General features: G+C 43.1%; 1 protein-coding gene across 9 annotated transcripts in view; it reads left to right on the top strand.

Moving 5' to 3' along the window:
* The window catches only part of r3hdm2 (R3H domain containing 2), a 294,265-nt gene that overhangs the window by 215,155 nt on the left and 61,878 nt on the right, over positions 1-17,232 (top strand). For 7 of the 9 annotated variants that reach the window (XM_078534494.1, XM_078534491.1, XM_078534487.1 and 4 more), the window contains one exon: positions 15,993-16,094. The exons of the other annotated variants lie outside the window; for them this stretch is intronic. In XM_078534494.1, coding sequence (XP_078390620.1) covers positions 15,993-16,094 — 102 coding nt within the window. The remainder of the gene's footprint in view (positions 1-15,992; positions 16,095-17,232) is intronic. 9 annotated transcript variants of the gene reach the window in all.

Below are 17,232 nucleotides of genomic sequence, written 5' to 3'. Positions count from 1 at the left end.
TCACTCTGCTCTCACTCTCAGTACAGCCGCTGCTGCTCTTTTATCCTCCCGCTGGTCTCACTCTGCTTTCATTATTCATGCTGCTGCACTTTGAATTGATAATTCGCCCGGACCAAATCTGATGCATCCGAGGGTGTTGAAAGAACGAAAGGTCGAAATTCCCAAGGTACTGGCCATAATCTTCCAATTCTCCATGAGTACAGGGCGATGCCAGAGGACTAGAGAATTTCAAATGTTGTTCCATGTTCAAATAAGGGTGTAAGGATAAACCCAGCATCTACAGCCAGTCAGTTTAACATCGGTGAATGGGTAGCCTTAGAGACTATAAGCTGCCTGAAACTAACCGTAGTTTACACAAGCGAGGATTAATTAGCTAAAGCCAACATGGATTTGTTGAATGCAAACTATATTTAACTAGTTGGAGTTTTTTCGATGAGGTAACAAAAGAGGTTTGATCAGAGCAACACGTTTGAATTGCTGTCCACGGCCTTCCAAAAGGCATTTGATGAAGTGACATAATTGACTTGCCTGCAGTGTTGAAGCCCATGGGATAAAACAGCCAGTGGGAACATGGCAACAACGTTGACTAAGTGACAGTAAGCAGAGTAGTGGGGAGCGCTTTTGTTTAGGACTGGAGGAATGTATACAGTGTGTTTCTGCAGGAGTCGGTACGAGGACCTTGATCTATATTAATGATCTAGACTTGGGTGTACAGGGCTTAATTTCAAAACTTGCAGATGACACAAAGCTTGGCAGTACTGTGAACAGTGTGGAGGGCAGTGATTTACTTGAAAAGGACATAGACAGGCTTGTGAAATGGGCGGACACGTGGCAGGCGCAATTTAACACAGAACTGCGTAATTTTCCTTAGAACAAAGAAGGCTGAGAGGTGACTTGATTGAGGTGTACAAAATTATGAGGGGAATAGATAGAGTGGACAGGATAAAATTGTTTCCCTTGGTGGAGAATTCTAGAACCAGGGGACATAGATTCAAGATAAGTGGCAGAAGGTGTAGGGGGGACATGAGGAAGAATTTTTTTACGCAGAGGGTTATGGGTGTCTGGAATTCGCTGCCCAAGTTGGTGGTAGAGGCAGAAACTCTAAACTCTTTTTAAAAAGTACCTGGATCTGCACCTAAATTGCTGTAAGCTGCAGGGCTATGGGCCGGGTGCAGGAAGGGGCACCTGCGTGTCCTGGGGCTGGCATGGACAAGATGGGCCAAATGGCCTCCTTCTGTGCTGTAACTTTTCTATGGTTCTAAGTGGCGCATTTTGGTTGGAAGAATGAGGAGAGGCAATATATTTCCAAAGGATACAATTCTTAAGGGGATGCAGGAGCAGAGGGTCCTGGGGATATATGTGAACAAATCATTGAAGGTGGCAGGGCTAAGTGGTTAAAAAGGCATATGGAATCCTAGGCTTGATTTATAGACGCATAGAGCACAAAAGCAAATGGGTTATAATGAACTTCTATAAAGCACGAGTTCAGTCTCAGCTGGAGTATTCTGTTCAGTTCTGAGCATTCGAGAGGGTGCAGAAAAGATTCACAAGAATGGTCCCAGGGATGAGGAACTTCAGTTACATGGAAAGACTGGAGAGGCTGGGGCTGTTCGCCTCAGAGAAGGTTCAGAGGAGATTTGATAGAGGTGTGCAAAATCGTTAAGGGCCTGGACAGAGTACATAGAGAGAAACTTCCCATTAGCAGAAGGATTGAGAACCAGAGGACACTGATTTAAGATGATTGGCAAAAGAAGCAATGGCATCATGAAAAACCTTTCTGTGCAGCGAGTGGCTAGGATCTAGAATGTACTGCCTGAAAGTGTGGTGGAGGCACATTCAATCGTGGCTTTCAAAAGGGAATTTGATCACCTGAAGTGAAAACATTTACAGTGCTACGGGGAAAGGCCTGGCAAGTGAGACAAGCTGAGTTTCTGTCACAGAGAACCATCACAGACACAAAGTGCTGAATGGCCTCCTACGCTGGAACCATTGTCTGATTCCGATAAGAGCTCCCTTGTTTGATGTTCTGCTGCGTAATTGATTGGAATAGTCAGTGCCCTGACAGAGGGTGACTTTGTTGCCACAAAGAGTGGGACAGAGGACCCAGAGACAGACAGACAGACAGCAGCATCTAAAAGAGTGGGAGAGAGGAGGACCCGGAGACAGACAGACAGCAGCATCTAAAAGAGTGGGAGAGTGGAGGACCCGGAGACAGACAGACAGCAGCATCTAAAAGAGCAGAAGAGAGGAGGACCCGGAGACAGACAGACAGACAGCATCTTAAAGAGTGGGAGAGAGGAGGACCCGGAGACAGACAGACAGCAGCATCTAAAAGAGCAGAAGAGAGGAGGACCCGGAGACAGACAGACAGCAGCATCTAAAAGAGTGGGAGAGAGGAGGACCCGGAGCTAGGCAGACAGAAGCATCTAAAAGAGCGGGAGAGAGGAGGACACAGAGACAGACAGACAAATAGCACCATCTAAAGGAGTGGGAGAGAGGAGGACACAGAGACAGACAGACAGCATCTAAAAGAGTGGAAGAGAGGAGGACCTGGAGACAGACAGACAGCAGCATCTAAAAGAGCAGAAGAGAGGAGGACCATGAGACGGACAGCAGCATCTAAAAGAATGGGAGAGAGGAGGACCCGGAGACAGACAGACGGCATCTAAAAGAATGGGAGAGAGGAGGACCCGGAGACAGACAGACAGCATCTAAAAGAATGGGAGAGACGAGGACCTGGAGACAGACAGACAGCAGCTTCTAAAAGAGCAGGAGAGAGGAGGACCATGAGACAGAGCAGCATTTAAAAGAGTGGGAGAGAGGAGGACCCGGAGACAGAGCAGCATCTAAAAGATGTCTCCAGTCCACTCCAACCACAGCTCCAGAGCAAACCAACCACGTTCTGAGAAAAATTGAAGTGTGACATCACAGAAAAACAGGTTGTTGATTGCTTGATGAGTATTTTTCTCATTTATCTTACAGTTACTAAAATTACCCGAGTTTTGAAAGATTTTATTAGTAGTACTAAGGTTTACTAATAAAGTAGTAAAGCTTATTAGATTGGCTGGTGAGCATTTCCTGTTGACCTTAACTAGGCAATCCAACAGGGAGATGGTGGGGATGGTGGTAATGTCAGTAGACTAGTAATACTGAGGCCTAGGCTAATGCTCTGGGGACATGGGTTCAAATCCTGCTACAGCAACTGGTGAAATTTAAATTCAAATTCAATTAATGGATGTGGAATTGAAAGCTAGTCTCAATGATGGTGACCATGAAACTATCATCAATTGTTGTAAAAACCCATCTGGTTCACTAATGTCCTTTAGGGAAGGAAATCTGCTGTCCTTACCCGGTCTGGCCTATATGTGACTCCAGGCCCCAGGCCTCATGTAGTTGACTCCTAACTGCCCTCTGAAAAGGCCTAGCAATCCACTCAGCTCAAGGGCAATTAGGGATGGGCAAATAGGGATGGGCAATAAATGCTGGCCTTACCAGTGCACCTGTATCCCATCAAAAGAATGAAAAACGATTTTCAATCAGGGCAAGTAGAACATTTACTGAAGCAATAAAAATATAAGAATAGGCAGGATTAGAAACAATTAAGATTTAATCAGTAATTAGCTCCTGACTTCATTATAGTCTTGGTCCAAACATGGGCAAAAGAGCTGAATTCCAGGTGTGAGGTGAGAGTTACTGCTGTTGACATCAAGGCCGCATTTGACCAAGTGTGGCATCAAGGAGCCCTAGCAAAACTGGAGTCAATGGGAATCAGGGGGAAAACTCTCTGCTGGCTGGAGTCATATCTGGCACAAAGGAAGGTGGTTGTGGTTGTTGGAGGTCAGTCATCTCAGATCCAGGACATCACTGCAGGTGTTCCTCAGAGTAGTGTCCTCGGCCCAACCATCTTCAGCTGCTTCATCAATGACCTTCCTTCCACCATAATGTCAGAGGTGGGGATGTTCGCTGATGATTGCACAATGGTCAGCACTATTCACAACTCCTCAGATACTGAAGCAGTCCATGTCCAAATGCAACAAGACCTGGACAATATCCAGGCTTGGGCTGATAAGTGGCAAGTAACATTTGCACCATACATGTGCCAGATAATGACCATCTCCAACAAGAGAGAATCCAACCACCTCCCCTTGACATTCAATGGCATTACTATCGCTGAATCCGACACTGTCAACATTCTGGGGTTACCATTGACCAGAAACTGAACTGGACCAGCCATATAAATACTGTGTCTACAGGAGCAGGTCAGAGGCTGTGAATTCTGCAGGGAGCAACCTACCTCCTGACTCCCCAAAGCCTGTCCACCACCTACAAGGCACAAGTCAGGAGTGTGATGGAACACTCCCCACTTGCTTGGATGAGTGCAGCTCCGACAACACTCAAGAAGCTCAACACCATCCAGGACAATGCAGCCTTGATTGGCACCCGATCCACAAACATTCACTCCATCCACCAACTTAAACATTCACTCCCTCCACCACCAACACAAAGTAGCAGCAGTGTGTTCCATCTATAAGACGCACTGCAACAACTCACCAAGGTTCCTTCGACAGCACCTTCCAAATCCATGACCTCTGCCACCAAGAAGGTCAAGGGCAACAGCTGCATGGGAACACCACTACGTGCAAGTTCTCCTCCAAGTCACACATCATCCTGACTTGGAAATATATCACCGTTCCTTCACTGTCGCTGGGTCAAAATCCTGGAACTCCCTCCCTAACAGCACTGTGGGTGTACCTACACCACATGGACTGCAGCGGTTCAAGAAGGCAGCTCACCACCACCTTCTCGAGGGTAATTAGGGATGGGCAATAAATGCTGGTCTAGCCAGAGACATCCACATCTCATGAAAGCATTAAAAATAATTAATTAAATGCAAAAGATGGCAGGTGATGAGCTCGTGCACCTGTGTGATCCAGGGCAAACGCATCTGCAGTAAGTATTTGTGACTGGAGAAACTTCGGCTCAGAGTCATTGAGCTGGAGACTGAGCTGCAGACACTGCGACTCATCAGGGAGGAGCAAATTTAGTTGGACACTTTGTTCCAGGAGGCAGTCACACCCCTTTGGATAGAGTCATCTGATTTGGTCCATGGTCACGGACAGGAGCGTGTGACTGCGAGTGAGGCGGGTAAGGGGATTGAGAAGGCTCAAGTGGAGGAGCCTCAGCCTTTGCAATTGTCAAACAGGGTCAAGGTTCTTGCAGCCTGTAAGGATGAAAGTAGGGGCTGAGGGTGGATGAGCAAACTGACTATGGAGCCATGGTACAGGAAGCTATTCAATTGGGGGGGAGTTAATAGGAATGTAGTGTTAGTAGGGGACAGTGTAGTCAGGAGGCTTGATACAGTTCTCAACAGCAGTGAGTGAGAGTCCAGATGGCTGTGTTGCTTGCCCGGTGCCAGGGTTCAGGACATCTGCTCAGGGCTGGAGAGGAACTTGCAGTGGGAGGGGAGGATCCAGTTGTCGTGGTCTTCATAGGTACCAATGACATAGATAGGATTAGGAAAGAGGTTCTGTTTAGAGAGTGTGAGCAGCTAGGGGCTAAATTTAAAAAAAACAACCACAAAGGTGGTAATCTCTGAATTATTATGTGAGCCACGAGAAAATTGGAGCAGGGTAATTAAGATTAAAGGGTTAAATGCGTGGCTGAAAGATTGGTGTGGGCGAAATCGGTTTAAATTTATGGGGCACTGGCACCAGCACTGGAGAAAGTGGGAACTGCACCGATGGGATGGCTTTCACCTGAACCGTACTGACACCAGTGTCCTGGCGAGTTACAAGCTAGGGCAGTAAAGAGGGCTTTAAACTTGGTGTGAGTGATCAAGTGAGGGAAGATGTGATAAAGAGAGAGGACAAGACAAGAGGACAAGGTAGTAATAAGGGAATTGATAATCTGGTGTGGCAGGAAGGAACAGACTTAAGAGTGTGCCAATAGATAAGGCTAGAGGTTACAAAAATAATTAAAAAAACAGAATTAAAGGCACTCTATTTGAATGCATACCGCTTTCGCAACAAGGTAAATGAATTAATGGCACAAATGGAAGTAAACTGGTATGATCTCATTGCCATTACGGAGACATGGCTGCAGGGTGACCAGGGCTGGGAACTGAATATTCAAGGGTGTTCAACTTTAAGCAGGATAGACAAAAAGGAAAAGAAGGTGATGTTAATAAAGGATGAGATCAGCACCTTAGTTAGAGAGGATCTTGGATTGGAAGAACAAGATGCAGAATAAGTTTGGGTGGAGCTAAAAAAAAACAGCAAGGGGCAGCAAACATTGGTGGGAGTTATTCATGGGCCACCAAACAGTAGTGGTAATGTAGGGCACAGTATAAATCAGGAAATTAGAGGTGCATGTAACAAGGGTAATAGAGTAATCATGGGGGGCTTCAATCTACATGTAGTCTGGGTAAGCCTAATTAGCACTAATGCTGTGGAGGATGAATTGCTGTGATGCATACAAGGTGGTTTTCTAGAACAGTTTGTTGAGGAACCCACTGGAGAGCGGGCTATTTTAGATTTAGTATTGTGCAATGAGAAAGGGCTAATTGATCTTGTTGTGAAGGAGCCTTTAGGAAAGAGTGACCATAATATGGTAGAATTTACATCAAGTTTGAAAGTGATGTAGTTCATTCCAAAACTATGGTCTTGAATCTAAATAAAGGAAACTATGAAGGTATGAGGGCCAAATTGGCTGTGGTAGATTGGGAAACTACATTATAAGGCATGATAGGGCAATGGCCAGCATTTGAAGAATTAATGCATGGTTTATAACAAATATTCGTTCCTTTCACCCAGCAGGAAAGGTAATCCAACTGTGACTAACAAGAAAAGTTAAAGATTGTATTAGATCAAAGGTAGAGGCTTATAAAGTTGCCAAAAAAACTTGAGGATATGGAGCATTTTAGAATTCAATAAAGGAGGACCAAGAAACTGATAAAAAAAAAGGGAAAATAAAATGTGAGAGTAAACTAGCGAGAAACATCAAAACGGACTGTAAAAGTTTCTATAGGTGTGTAAAAAGGAAAAGATTAGCAATGATAAATGTGGGCCTATTACAGGCAGAGACAGGAGAATTTATAATGGGGAATAAGGAAATGGCAGAGAAACTAAACAAATACTTTGTCTGTCTTCACAGAGGAAGATACAAAAAAACTTCCAGGAATACGAGAGAACCAAGGGATTAGCAGGGATGAGGAACTGAAAGAAATTAGTATTAGTAAAAAAGTACTACTGGGGAAATTATTGGGGCTGAAAGTTACTAAATCCTCTGGACCTGATGAGCTACATCCCAGAGAGTTGAAAGAGGTGGCTGTAGAGATAGTGGATACATTGGTGATTATCTTCCAAAATTCTGTAGATTCTGGAATGGTTCCTGCAGATTGGAAGGTAGCAAATGTCACCTCACTTTTTAAGAAAGATGGGAGAGAGAAAACAGGGAACTACAGACCTGTTGGCCTGACATCAGTAGCAGGGAAAATGTTAGAATCTATAATAAGGGATGTGATAACAGGACACGTAGAAAATGATAGTAGGATTGAGCAGTCAATGTATGGATTTATAAAAGGGAAATCATGTTTGACAAACCTGTTGGAGTTTTTTGAGGATGTAACTAGCAGAATAAATAAGGGAGAACCAATCTCTCCCCATTTAAAAAACACTCTGCATTTCTGTTTTTTCTACCAAAGGGACCTGGGTGTCCTTGTTCATTAGTCACTGAAAGTTAACATGCAGGTGCAACAAGCAATTAGGAAGGCAAATGGTATTTGGTCTTTATTACAAGAGGATTTGAGTACAGGTGTGAAGATGTCTTGCTGAAATTGTATACAGCCTTAGTGAGACTGCATCTGGAGTATTGTGTGCAGTTTTGGCCCCCTTACCTAAGAAAGGATATACTTGTCATAGAGGGAGTGCAACAAAGGTTCACCAGACTGATTCCTGGGATGGCAGGATTGTCCTTTGAGGAGAGATTGAGGAGACTGGGCCTCTATTCTCTAGAGTTTACAAGAATGAGAGGTGAGGGGTCAAGAACTAGGGACACAGTCTCAGAATAAGAGGTAGGCCATTTAGGACTGAGATGAGAAGGAATTTCTTAACTCAGAGGGTGATGGATCTTTGGCATTTTCTACCCCAGAGGACTGTGGAGACTCAGTCATTGAGTATATTCAAGATAGAGATTGATAGATTTCTAGGTATTAAAGATATCAAGGGATATGGTGATAGTGTGGGAAAATAGCATTGAGGTAGACGATCAGCCATGATCTAGTTGAATGGCAGAGCAGGCTCGAGGGCCGAATGGTCTACTTCCGTTCCTGTTTCCTATGTTCCTATTTTCCAGACTTACCTGTAAGTTAGCTATTTAAGAATTTGTTGACAAGCAGTCTTTAAGTCGATCAGTGTTTTTTGTGTTGTGTACAGTGGATTGCCTAGCTTCATGTAAGCTCCAGATGCCAAAATTCTCAAATTGGATTACTCAACAATTGATATATATGCTGGAAAATCCATTGTATAATCCTGCCTCTTTCATGCTGTTTAACCATGAAAGTATGCTAATAAAATAAGGGCAGAAACAGTGTTTTGGACACATGCTAGAACATCAACACTTAGAATAGAGTGTTCCTCCCAGCTCTGCAGCTACTGTTTCATATGTCTGCCAACTCTGTCCAGCATCAAAATAAGCTCAGTATCTGTATCATGGACTTTAAAAACTACAAAACTAACAAACAATGATGGATGTAATTGATGCATTAGATGCATGTAACAACATGACGCTACTGCTTGCTACATTTCCCTTGTGTTCTTAAATACCACCCCCCCCCCACACACAAAAACAGATTTCATCCTAAATCCCATATATTCTGGGACAAAATTAACAAATAGCTGGAAAAACCAGAGTTTAAAAAGGTGGAAGTTGCTGATCTGAGTGTATCTTGTCACTTCTAGTCAAGTGGCAGCCAGAGCTTTCTTCAAAGAGCTCTGCTGGCTGCCCACTGGTGTCAAACGACATGCAAACCTGAGGCATAACTGACTTCTTCAAGGAAGAGAAAGAGGCCACTCAACAAAAAAGGTTTTCGTTATACCCAGAAAGGGGATACTGAGCTCTCCTTGGCACTACTCAGCACTGAATATCTTTTGGGATGCACACTTGCACTGGTGGCCCAAATGCAGCATAAATCTGCAACTGTTCCCATCTCTTGGCAAGTGATTGAGGGGGCAACGAAAGCCATGCCCTTTGCACTAAAATATCTCTGAATAGCAATTAGAGCTGACTTGCCAACCAATCGGCCACCCCTTTTCTCATGCAGCATAAATTGTTGTTCCCTTTGAACTTTGGTATTCTTGCATCTGTCCTGATGAGTGCAAGACCAAAAGCTTTGAAAGCATGTCTCTTTTTCCAGCAATACTACCGAAATCCATTTGTATTCTGATCAATTAAATCAGGTCACATTGTATCCTGCCTGAAGACAGTTTAGAATTTCTCTGGGGAAGGAATCTATCTGAGAACTTTTCTATCAGCTCATAGGCATTGAATTCCAGGAGCAGTTCTAGAGGGTGTTTCAACATGACCAGAGCTAGTAATTTACAGAGGTCTTCAGTATGCAGATCACTCAAAGCTTTGGTCTGTTCACGCTCGAGTGCCCTGATGCTGGAGGTAGAAATTTTCGCCCAGATTTCACAACAGGCTACAACCACTAACTTTAATGGGTTTCTCATGCCCATTTCCCTGTTAGTTATGGCTATGCCTGGACTAACATACAAGTTATCCAAATCCATTCACCATGGAGTTGATAAACCCTTGTACAAGACCGATGTTACAGCTTTGGTGGTCATCTTCCTTTCTTGATGTGGAAAATCCACCACCCAATGCAATTATTCTGAATCTCCGGATTGTGACACCAAGCATATGAATGCATTGTTACCAGGTTTGGCTGGACAGATCTACTCTGGTTCAAATGGCATGTCATCAAGCTCACTAAGCTGGGTCTGTTCATCAAAGGGCTGCACAGTAGTTACCGGCAGAATAAGGTCCTTTCACAGTCAACTGCTGCTCCTTTTCGCAAAACTAAAACTACTGCAACGGCTCAACTTGCAGACAATTTCTGGAATGGCTCTGAAAAATAGGACCTTTTCCAAGAGTGCTTGCAGCTCAGATGAAAGTACAACAAAACACTCTAATAGCCCTACACTACTATAGGGTAATTGAAGAAGGTCTCATTGTGGTTTGGGGCTTCTCCTAACTTCTCAACAATGACTTACTGAATCATGACTTGCCAGGGTAGGCAGTGCGTGCAGTGCCTACAGTGCACCAGAACCTGCACCATTGTAGCAGTCTTTTACGAGCTGAAATGGTTGTCTTCTCTGCCCCTCTCATTGTGCTTCTCGGTCTATAATTGGGGCAAAACCATCAAGCTCTCCACAGGATTAGGTTCAGTTAAATGGTTCCTGTAGTATTTCAGACCGATTATTAATGTAGAGCCTTCCTCAGGTGCAGACTCCCCAACAAAGAGATTTTGGTCAGGCCCAACATTATGCCACTCAGCGCTCTCCAGTACCAGAAACCTTTGGGATTACATACTTTAGGACAGTCTAGATTTAATGTATAACCAAAAATTCCTCAATCCCATATTTGTAAATTTGATATGATTATAAGAAAGCTCCACTGTATTATAAAATGTTCCTTTATTCTTCTTAGAGTATCACAGTGCAGGGCAGTGATTCCGAATGTAACCCTAAGGAATCAGTTGACTTGGGTGAGAAAGGATAGCTAAGAGTCATTCAGATCCAAGTTTTGCACCTGCTTTTTATGGACATAGAAGGCTTGAAATAATAATCAAAGATTTTGGTGGAAAATTCTTGCCCATGCTCTAAAGAAAAGCACATACGTGCATTTGGCTCAATTGGCTTATGATAACCCAATAAATCAATTTCCATTTTTATTGGAAAGGATTCCAGCACTTTTTGCCACTGTTTTGGGGTTTATATTTCATGCTTCCATTCTGCTTTTCTAAGAAAACAGTAAATTAGTGTCCTGTTTAAAAGTCATTTTACAAGGGCCTTTATGGCACAATGCTCGAGCTCTCAAACCTGAGATCAGTGATTTACTCAACAAGTCAAGTGTTATACTTTCCATGGTGTGGACAGGGTCCTTTTAATGCCCTCTACTGGCCAGTACTGAATTTATGTATAATTTAAAAGTTCTGAACCTCTGTCTGTTTGGACAATTTACAAACTATCCATGGAAACATTGTAGTGTTGCAGCACTTGATTTCTGCCACAAGAGTTTGCAGTATGGTTATACTAATCTCTAGTAACAGATAAAACTTGTTCTCCATGTCTCAGGGAAATTCAGTCATCCTACAGGGGTTTTAAAACAGAAGAAAAAGCACTTAAGACACTACCCTTTTAAAGCCCTTGCACCACGCATAGCTGTCCTGATCAGGTGACCATTTGTATCTCTTTGGTTGTGTTTTTCCTGACATCAGGAAATCCCCTTGTTGCCTGTCGATCTGGGAAGAAAAGTTTCTGTCTCTTTATTTGTGGTTTAATGTTTTGAAAGTCAAGAGCATTGAAAGTTTTTGAATTTGTTTTGTAAGTGGTGAAACACATTTTTACCGCAGACATTTCTTGCTGTGCCCTGGCTTTTTTGAGTTCTGAACAGGTCCTGCAGCTTTCTGGTTGATAATGGCTCCAGGATTTATGATCTGTATCTATGTCAAATGTCATGAATCCTTCACAGTGACTAACACACACAGCACCTGTCTTTTGTCATCAGAAAGTGTAAAGCCTGCTCCAAAATTAGTACAAGAGCTCACCACAATGGACTGATTCAATGAAAAGCAATACTGGGCTGCCAGAAGATTCAAACTTGATTCCCCCAAGCACCGAGAGATGTCAATTTCTGGTTCTGTGTGCAAGCTCCAAGACAGACAGAGAATTCAATATAGACACGAAACTGCCAGTTTTTCCAGGAAAGGCTCATTGACCACCTGTGGCTGGGGAAAAGGAAGTTTAAAAAGATTGTTTCTTTGGGATGTGATTGATAAATGCAAAGTTGCATTTATTGTCCATCTCTTGTTTCCTTGAGAAGGTGGTAGTGGGCTGCCTTCTTTAACCACTGATGTCCATGTAGTGATGGTGCTCCCCCAAATGGGTTTTTGGAGGGAATTCCAGAATTTTGACCCAGTGGGAATAGAAAAAAAGTGATATATGTCAAGGTCAGGATGGTCTGTGACTTAGAAGGAAACTTGGAGGAGATGATGTTCCCACAGCATTCTTGTTTTCACTTTCCTCAATTGTAGAGGTTGCGTGGGGGGGCAGGGGGGAGATTCTGTCAAAGTAACTTTTGTGAGTTGTTGCGATGTGTGCTGTATCTGATGCACACTGCAGTCACAGTGATGCTAGTCGAATAGATGGATAGTAAGCCAGTTGACAAGGGCACCAATCAAGTGCACTATTCTGTCCTGAGTGGTGTTGAGCTTCGTCAGTGCCATTGCAACTGCACCCATCAAGGCAAGTAGTGAATATTTCATCACTTTCTTGGCTTGAGCCTTGTCGACAATGGAGAGGCTTTAATGGGAGTTGAGCTATTTGTTATAGAGTATCCAGTCTCTGCCCTGCTTTTGTAGCCGTGTTGTTGTTGATGTAGTTGGTCCAGTTCAGCTTCTGGTTAGTGGTGACCCTAAGATGTGCATGTTGTGGGAGCCTACAATGGTGGTGCTGCTGAAGATCAAGGGATGAATCTTGGGCTTTCACTTTTTCAAAATGGTCATTACCCAATTCTGTTGTGGCATGAATGTTACCTGCCATTTGTCAGTACAGGGTTAGATGTTACCTAAATCCTGATATTGGCAAGCATGAGCTGCTTTATTTTCAGATGCATTTTGAATGGAATATTCTGTGAGCAGCCTCCTGACGTTATGGTGCAGGATAGGTCATTGATGGAGTAGCTGAAAATGTTTCAGCATGAGAGGCTTTCCTGAGAAACTCCTACAGTGATGCTCTGAGGCTGTTATAACTGACCTCAAACAACCACAGCCATCTTACCTTGTGTTAGGACTTAGGAGCAGGAGTAGGCCATTTGGCCCTTCGAGCCTGCTCTCCCATTCAGTAAGATGATGGCTGATCTGGTTGCGGTCCCAATCCCACTTTCCTGTCTATCCCCCATTACCCTTGACTCCTTTGCCTATCAAAAATCTGTCTAACTCAGCCTTGAATAAATTCAATGACCCAGTCCCACTGCTCTCTGCAGAAGAGAATTCCACAGACTAAGAGAAAAAGTGTATCCTCATCTCAGTCTTAAAAGGGAGACCTCTTATTCTTAAACTGTATGGCTGCAGTCTCTGGAGGATTTTCCTTTTAACCCCCAATGGTGCCATACTAATTCAAATGCTACTTTAATGTGCATCTCCTCTGGCAGTCATCTCATGTGCAAATGTGGATCAGTTCTGTGATGATGCTGTCTGGTTCTGGTGTAACACAGCTTGAGCTTTGGTGAGTGGGTGCTGCTTGTTGCTGCCCTGGAGTTTGATAGGGCAGTAATTAACTAAATTTCCCCTTTCGTGAATAGAATGTGTCAGGGCAATCATCCACATTGCTGGGTAGATGCCAGTGTCAGCACTGCACTAGAACAGCTTGGCTAGGAATAGCCCCCTCTGCTGCATGGGTCTTCAGGACCTGAGGTCCACCTTGGTTCAGGCACCACTTTACATTGATACAATAACTTGAGACTCAGTAGGAGTCATCTTCTTATTAACCCCAACATGCTCCCTTTGACGACATACCTGATCTTTAATAACATCCTTTCTCTCTGATGCAGCTAGAATAGGTGCCAATGCCACCATCTTCTTGGTGTTGGTTTCAACACCAACAAGGATCAGAGAGACCGCAGTATTCCCCTATAAATTTGCACTTTCTGCTCTGACCCAGTCATCCAGAGCCAGTAGTTCTATGATTTTTGAAGTTGATTGCCCATTTCTCAGGGCAATATGGAGGAGAATTTCACCCATTTGGAGCTCCACAAAAGAAGCTGTGGGCCACAGAACAACTTTGATAGCACGTTTCCTTAAGGCCTATTAATTAGAAACCCAATTAGCGGAGCTTGCTGATTCTGTTGTAGATCAGGTATATGTATCTGTAGATCAGGCTATTAGAGATTTTCAATTGTCATCACCAACGTAATACTTCAGTTCGAAAGAGGATAAGCCAGGTAGGTATAGGCCAGCCAGTCTAACATCGGGTATGGCTCCAATACAAAACCTTCATCTGGAAGGGCATGGGTTCATTAAGGACAGTCAGCACGGATTTGTGAAAAGGCAAGGTGTGTCTGACAAATTTAATGGCATTCGTGGATGAAATGATGATGCAAAGCGATAAAGGAAATGAAGTGGGGTTGTGCATATGGATTTTCAAGGAACATTTGATAATGTGCAAGACTTGTTAATTAAAATTGAAGCTCATGGTATTATAGGGACTGTGGATGGATAAGCATGGATCGGATGTTGGTTGAACAGAAAGCAGAGAGTACTGGTTAATGGATGTAAACAGTGATGCCTACCATTGGTCAGTGTTGAGACCATTTCTTTTCCTAGCATATGTAAATGAACTGGATTCGGGTATAGGGGCAAAATGTTAGTAATTGCAGATGGCACAAAAGTAGGCAGGAGGACATGAACAGGTTAGTCGATTGCTCAGGAAGTAAAAGTGGAGGACAAGTCCATGTTGTGTGTAAGTTGTTCTCAAGCATGTGTACTTCCAGACAGGAATCAGAGGATCTTGCAGGTAGTACCTACAAGAGGCATAAATGATTCGTACAGATTACTGCCACTTGGCTTAACCTTTGCAGCCACGATGTTCACTGGAGGATTTTTTTTACTGAAGCAGAAGATCTGTCTTTACCTGGATAACTGGCACAAATAAGTCCATGTACATCAACCAAAGGGATGGCTAAGCAGACCCTGGCCCTCTTGGAAATAATTAGGTATGTGTTGAATCAGAAGTTGCCTAGTTACGGTGGCTTTGTGTAGTGGAACAGTCTTAAAAGGATAGTGTCGTTTGATAATTTGAATTCCTTTTGCCCTTATGGGATGAAAGACTCTCCCTACAGTAGGTAATTCAACATTCTCCTTCATACATTACCACTTTAGATTCATGTACAAAGCAGCTGACTTAACTCACAGGTTTTTAAAATTGAAATCTGGTGCTCTTTCCCTATTTCAGTTACCATTTTGATTTAAAGAACCTCTAGATTTCTACCCTATATTTAAAATACACGTGAAGTTGTGACTTATACACCAGAGATTGTAGTGTCTGCTAACAATGGTAAATGGTCTGGTCAGTCTCAGAGGAAGTTCATACATATAAGTTGGCCACAAGTACAGTCTACATTTCATCACAAAGGTGCATTATGTAGAATACAGTAGATGGGTTATTGTTATACAATTGCATTTTTCAAAAATGATTGTATTCATGACTTTTAGAATAGTTTTTTTCATTTTGAATATCTTAGTATTACAAACCAACTCAGAGGGGCTACACATTGGAGGGGCACCAGTTTCAGCCAGTCACACTGCACTGAATTCCCAATCTCAGCCAAGTGCTGTCACGGTATTAGATGGAGGCCCATAGGGAAGGATAAAATCAGAATGGGAGCCATTACAGGGCTATGTCACTCATTGTCTAACAGTTGGTTGAAGAATGCCATTGGCAGAGACCTGAGAGCAGATGGCCTGCTTATCCTCCTGAATGCAAGATGTGTGTGGCCCAGAAAGATTAAGGGGGACTGGGGAGGGGGGGAAAAAAAGAACAATTTATGCCCTCATTAAAAAAGGGAAAAGCAAATGTTGGTTTGACAAATCTCAAAATTGCTGTAGAATGTCTGTCTAAGGTTTTTTTTGTGTTTATTGTGCAGTAATGATGATGATGACATTAACCCTGTGTTTCTTTTTTCCAATACTTTCTCTGTGTTGTTGGCTATCTTAGCCCTTGCCATCTCTGCAGCCCTCTGCACAGCCTATCCAGTACTCTGCGACCTCTTGCCCCCAAGTTCTCCTGCCAGTCTCGCCTCCCCAGCAATACACTATGGTACATGTTATCAGTTCTGTATGTTTAGTTCTGCCTGTGTATGTCATTAGTTTTGCATGTTTGTCTGTGCTACCCTCAAGTCTTTTTATAGAAGTAGTATTAAGGTTGGATATATAAAGGATACCAATGGATCGCAAGGGAGTGCTTGAGAAATATATAGTGGCTCCTGACATTACTGCTTAGAGTGACAAACAAAAGCGAGAAGGCGTAGGTATATTGGACCTTGCCCATGGAATCATGATTTTCAATTTTCATGCTCTTTGTTTTTAATGGGAAAGAGAAGTACCGTACAAACTGCCTCTACAGCTGAATCAATTTCTGCCCTTAACACGGGATGCATGAGAAGTTTACACGCGAAAATTCAAAAACCGTCTGTCTGTACAAAATGTCCAACAGGATGTGTCTGCCAACTGAGATACACTATTAAAGTGTGGCAGAAGGACCTTGCTGTGCTGCTTTCACCCCTCCTTCCTCCATCTGCCCTCTGCCTCAAAACTAAATCTCCATTAATAATCTGTCATTCAAGTCATTGGCATTATAAACTTCACATAAATAAGGTCATTGGGGGTAAAAAACAATCTCCACTATGGAAATGAGTTTACCAAAAGTTCTGACTTTATAATTCACAGACCTGTTCAGATAACAGTGTCCCATTGACACAGTGGATAAATGCACTTTCCACTATTGTACTGAACCACACAGACAAGGAAGGTCTTGGGTTCGATTAAGGTTGGATTTATATTGGGGTAGGGGAGAAAAATCAACCAGGTTTCCTGCCCTGGATTTATTATCCAATGATTCCTGTTGAAAAGTGTGCGGGTGTTCAATGAGGATAGGGATTGGATGTAACTGCAGCCCCACACTCACCTACCCCTCCATCAATTGACTTTCCAACATTCACTGTATAGTCTTACACAAAGATAGCCACTTGCGTGAGGTCTTGGATTGTAACTTAACATGGGTCAACTTCTTCAAAAGTGGAGAAAGAAAGCAGATATTTTTGTTGAAGTCGTTAACCCTGTATAGAGTTTTGCATGCCTGTCTACGGTGTCAATTTTTCATCAGCTTTTTTTTTTAACAGTAATGGACGGTATTTTTCAGTTCCTCAAAGTCATCGATCAAATTGTTACTCAAACGC

Source organism: Cetorhinus maximus, chromosome X (assembly GCF_964194155.1).
Source record: "Cetorhinus maximus chromosome X, sCetMax3.hap1.1, whole genome shotgun sequence".
In the NCBI taxonomy this organism is placed as follows: Eukaryota; Metazoa; Chordata; class Chondrichthyes; order Lamniformes; family Cetorhinidae; genus Cetorhinus; species Cetorhinus maximus.
Note: the sequence above shows the minus strand (reverse complement) of the source record. Positions and strands in the feature narration are given on the sequence as shown.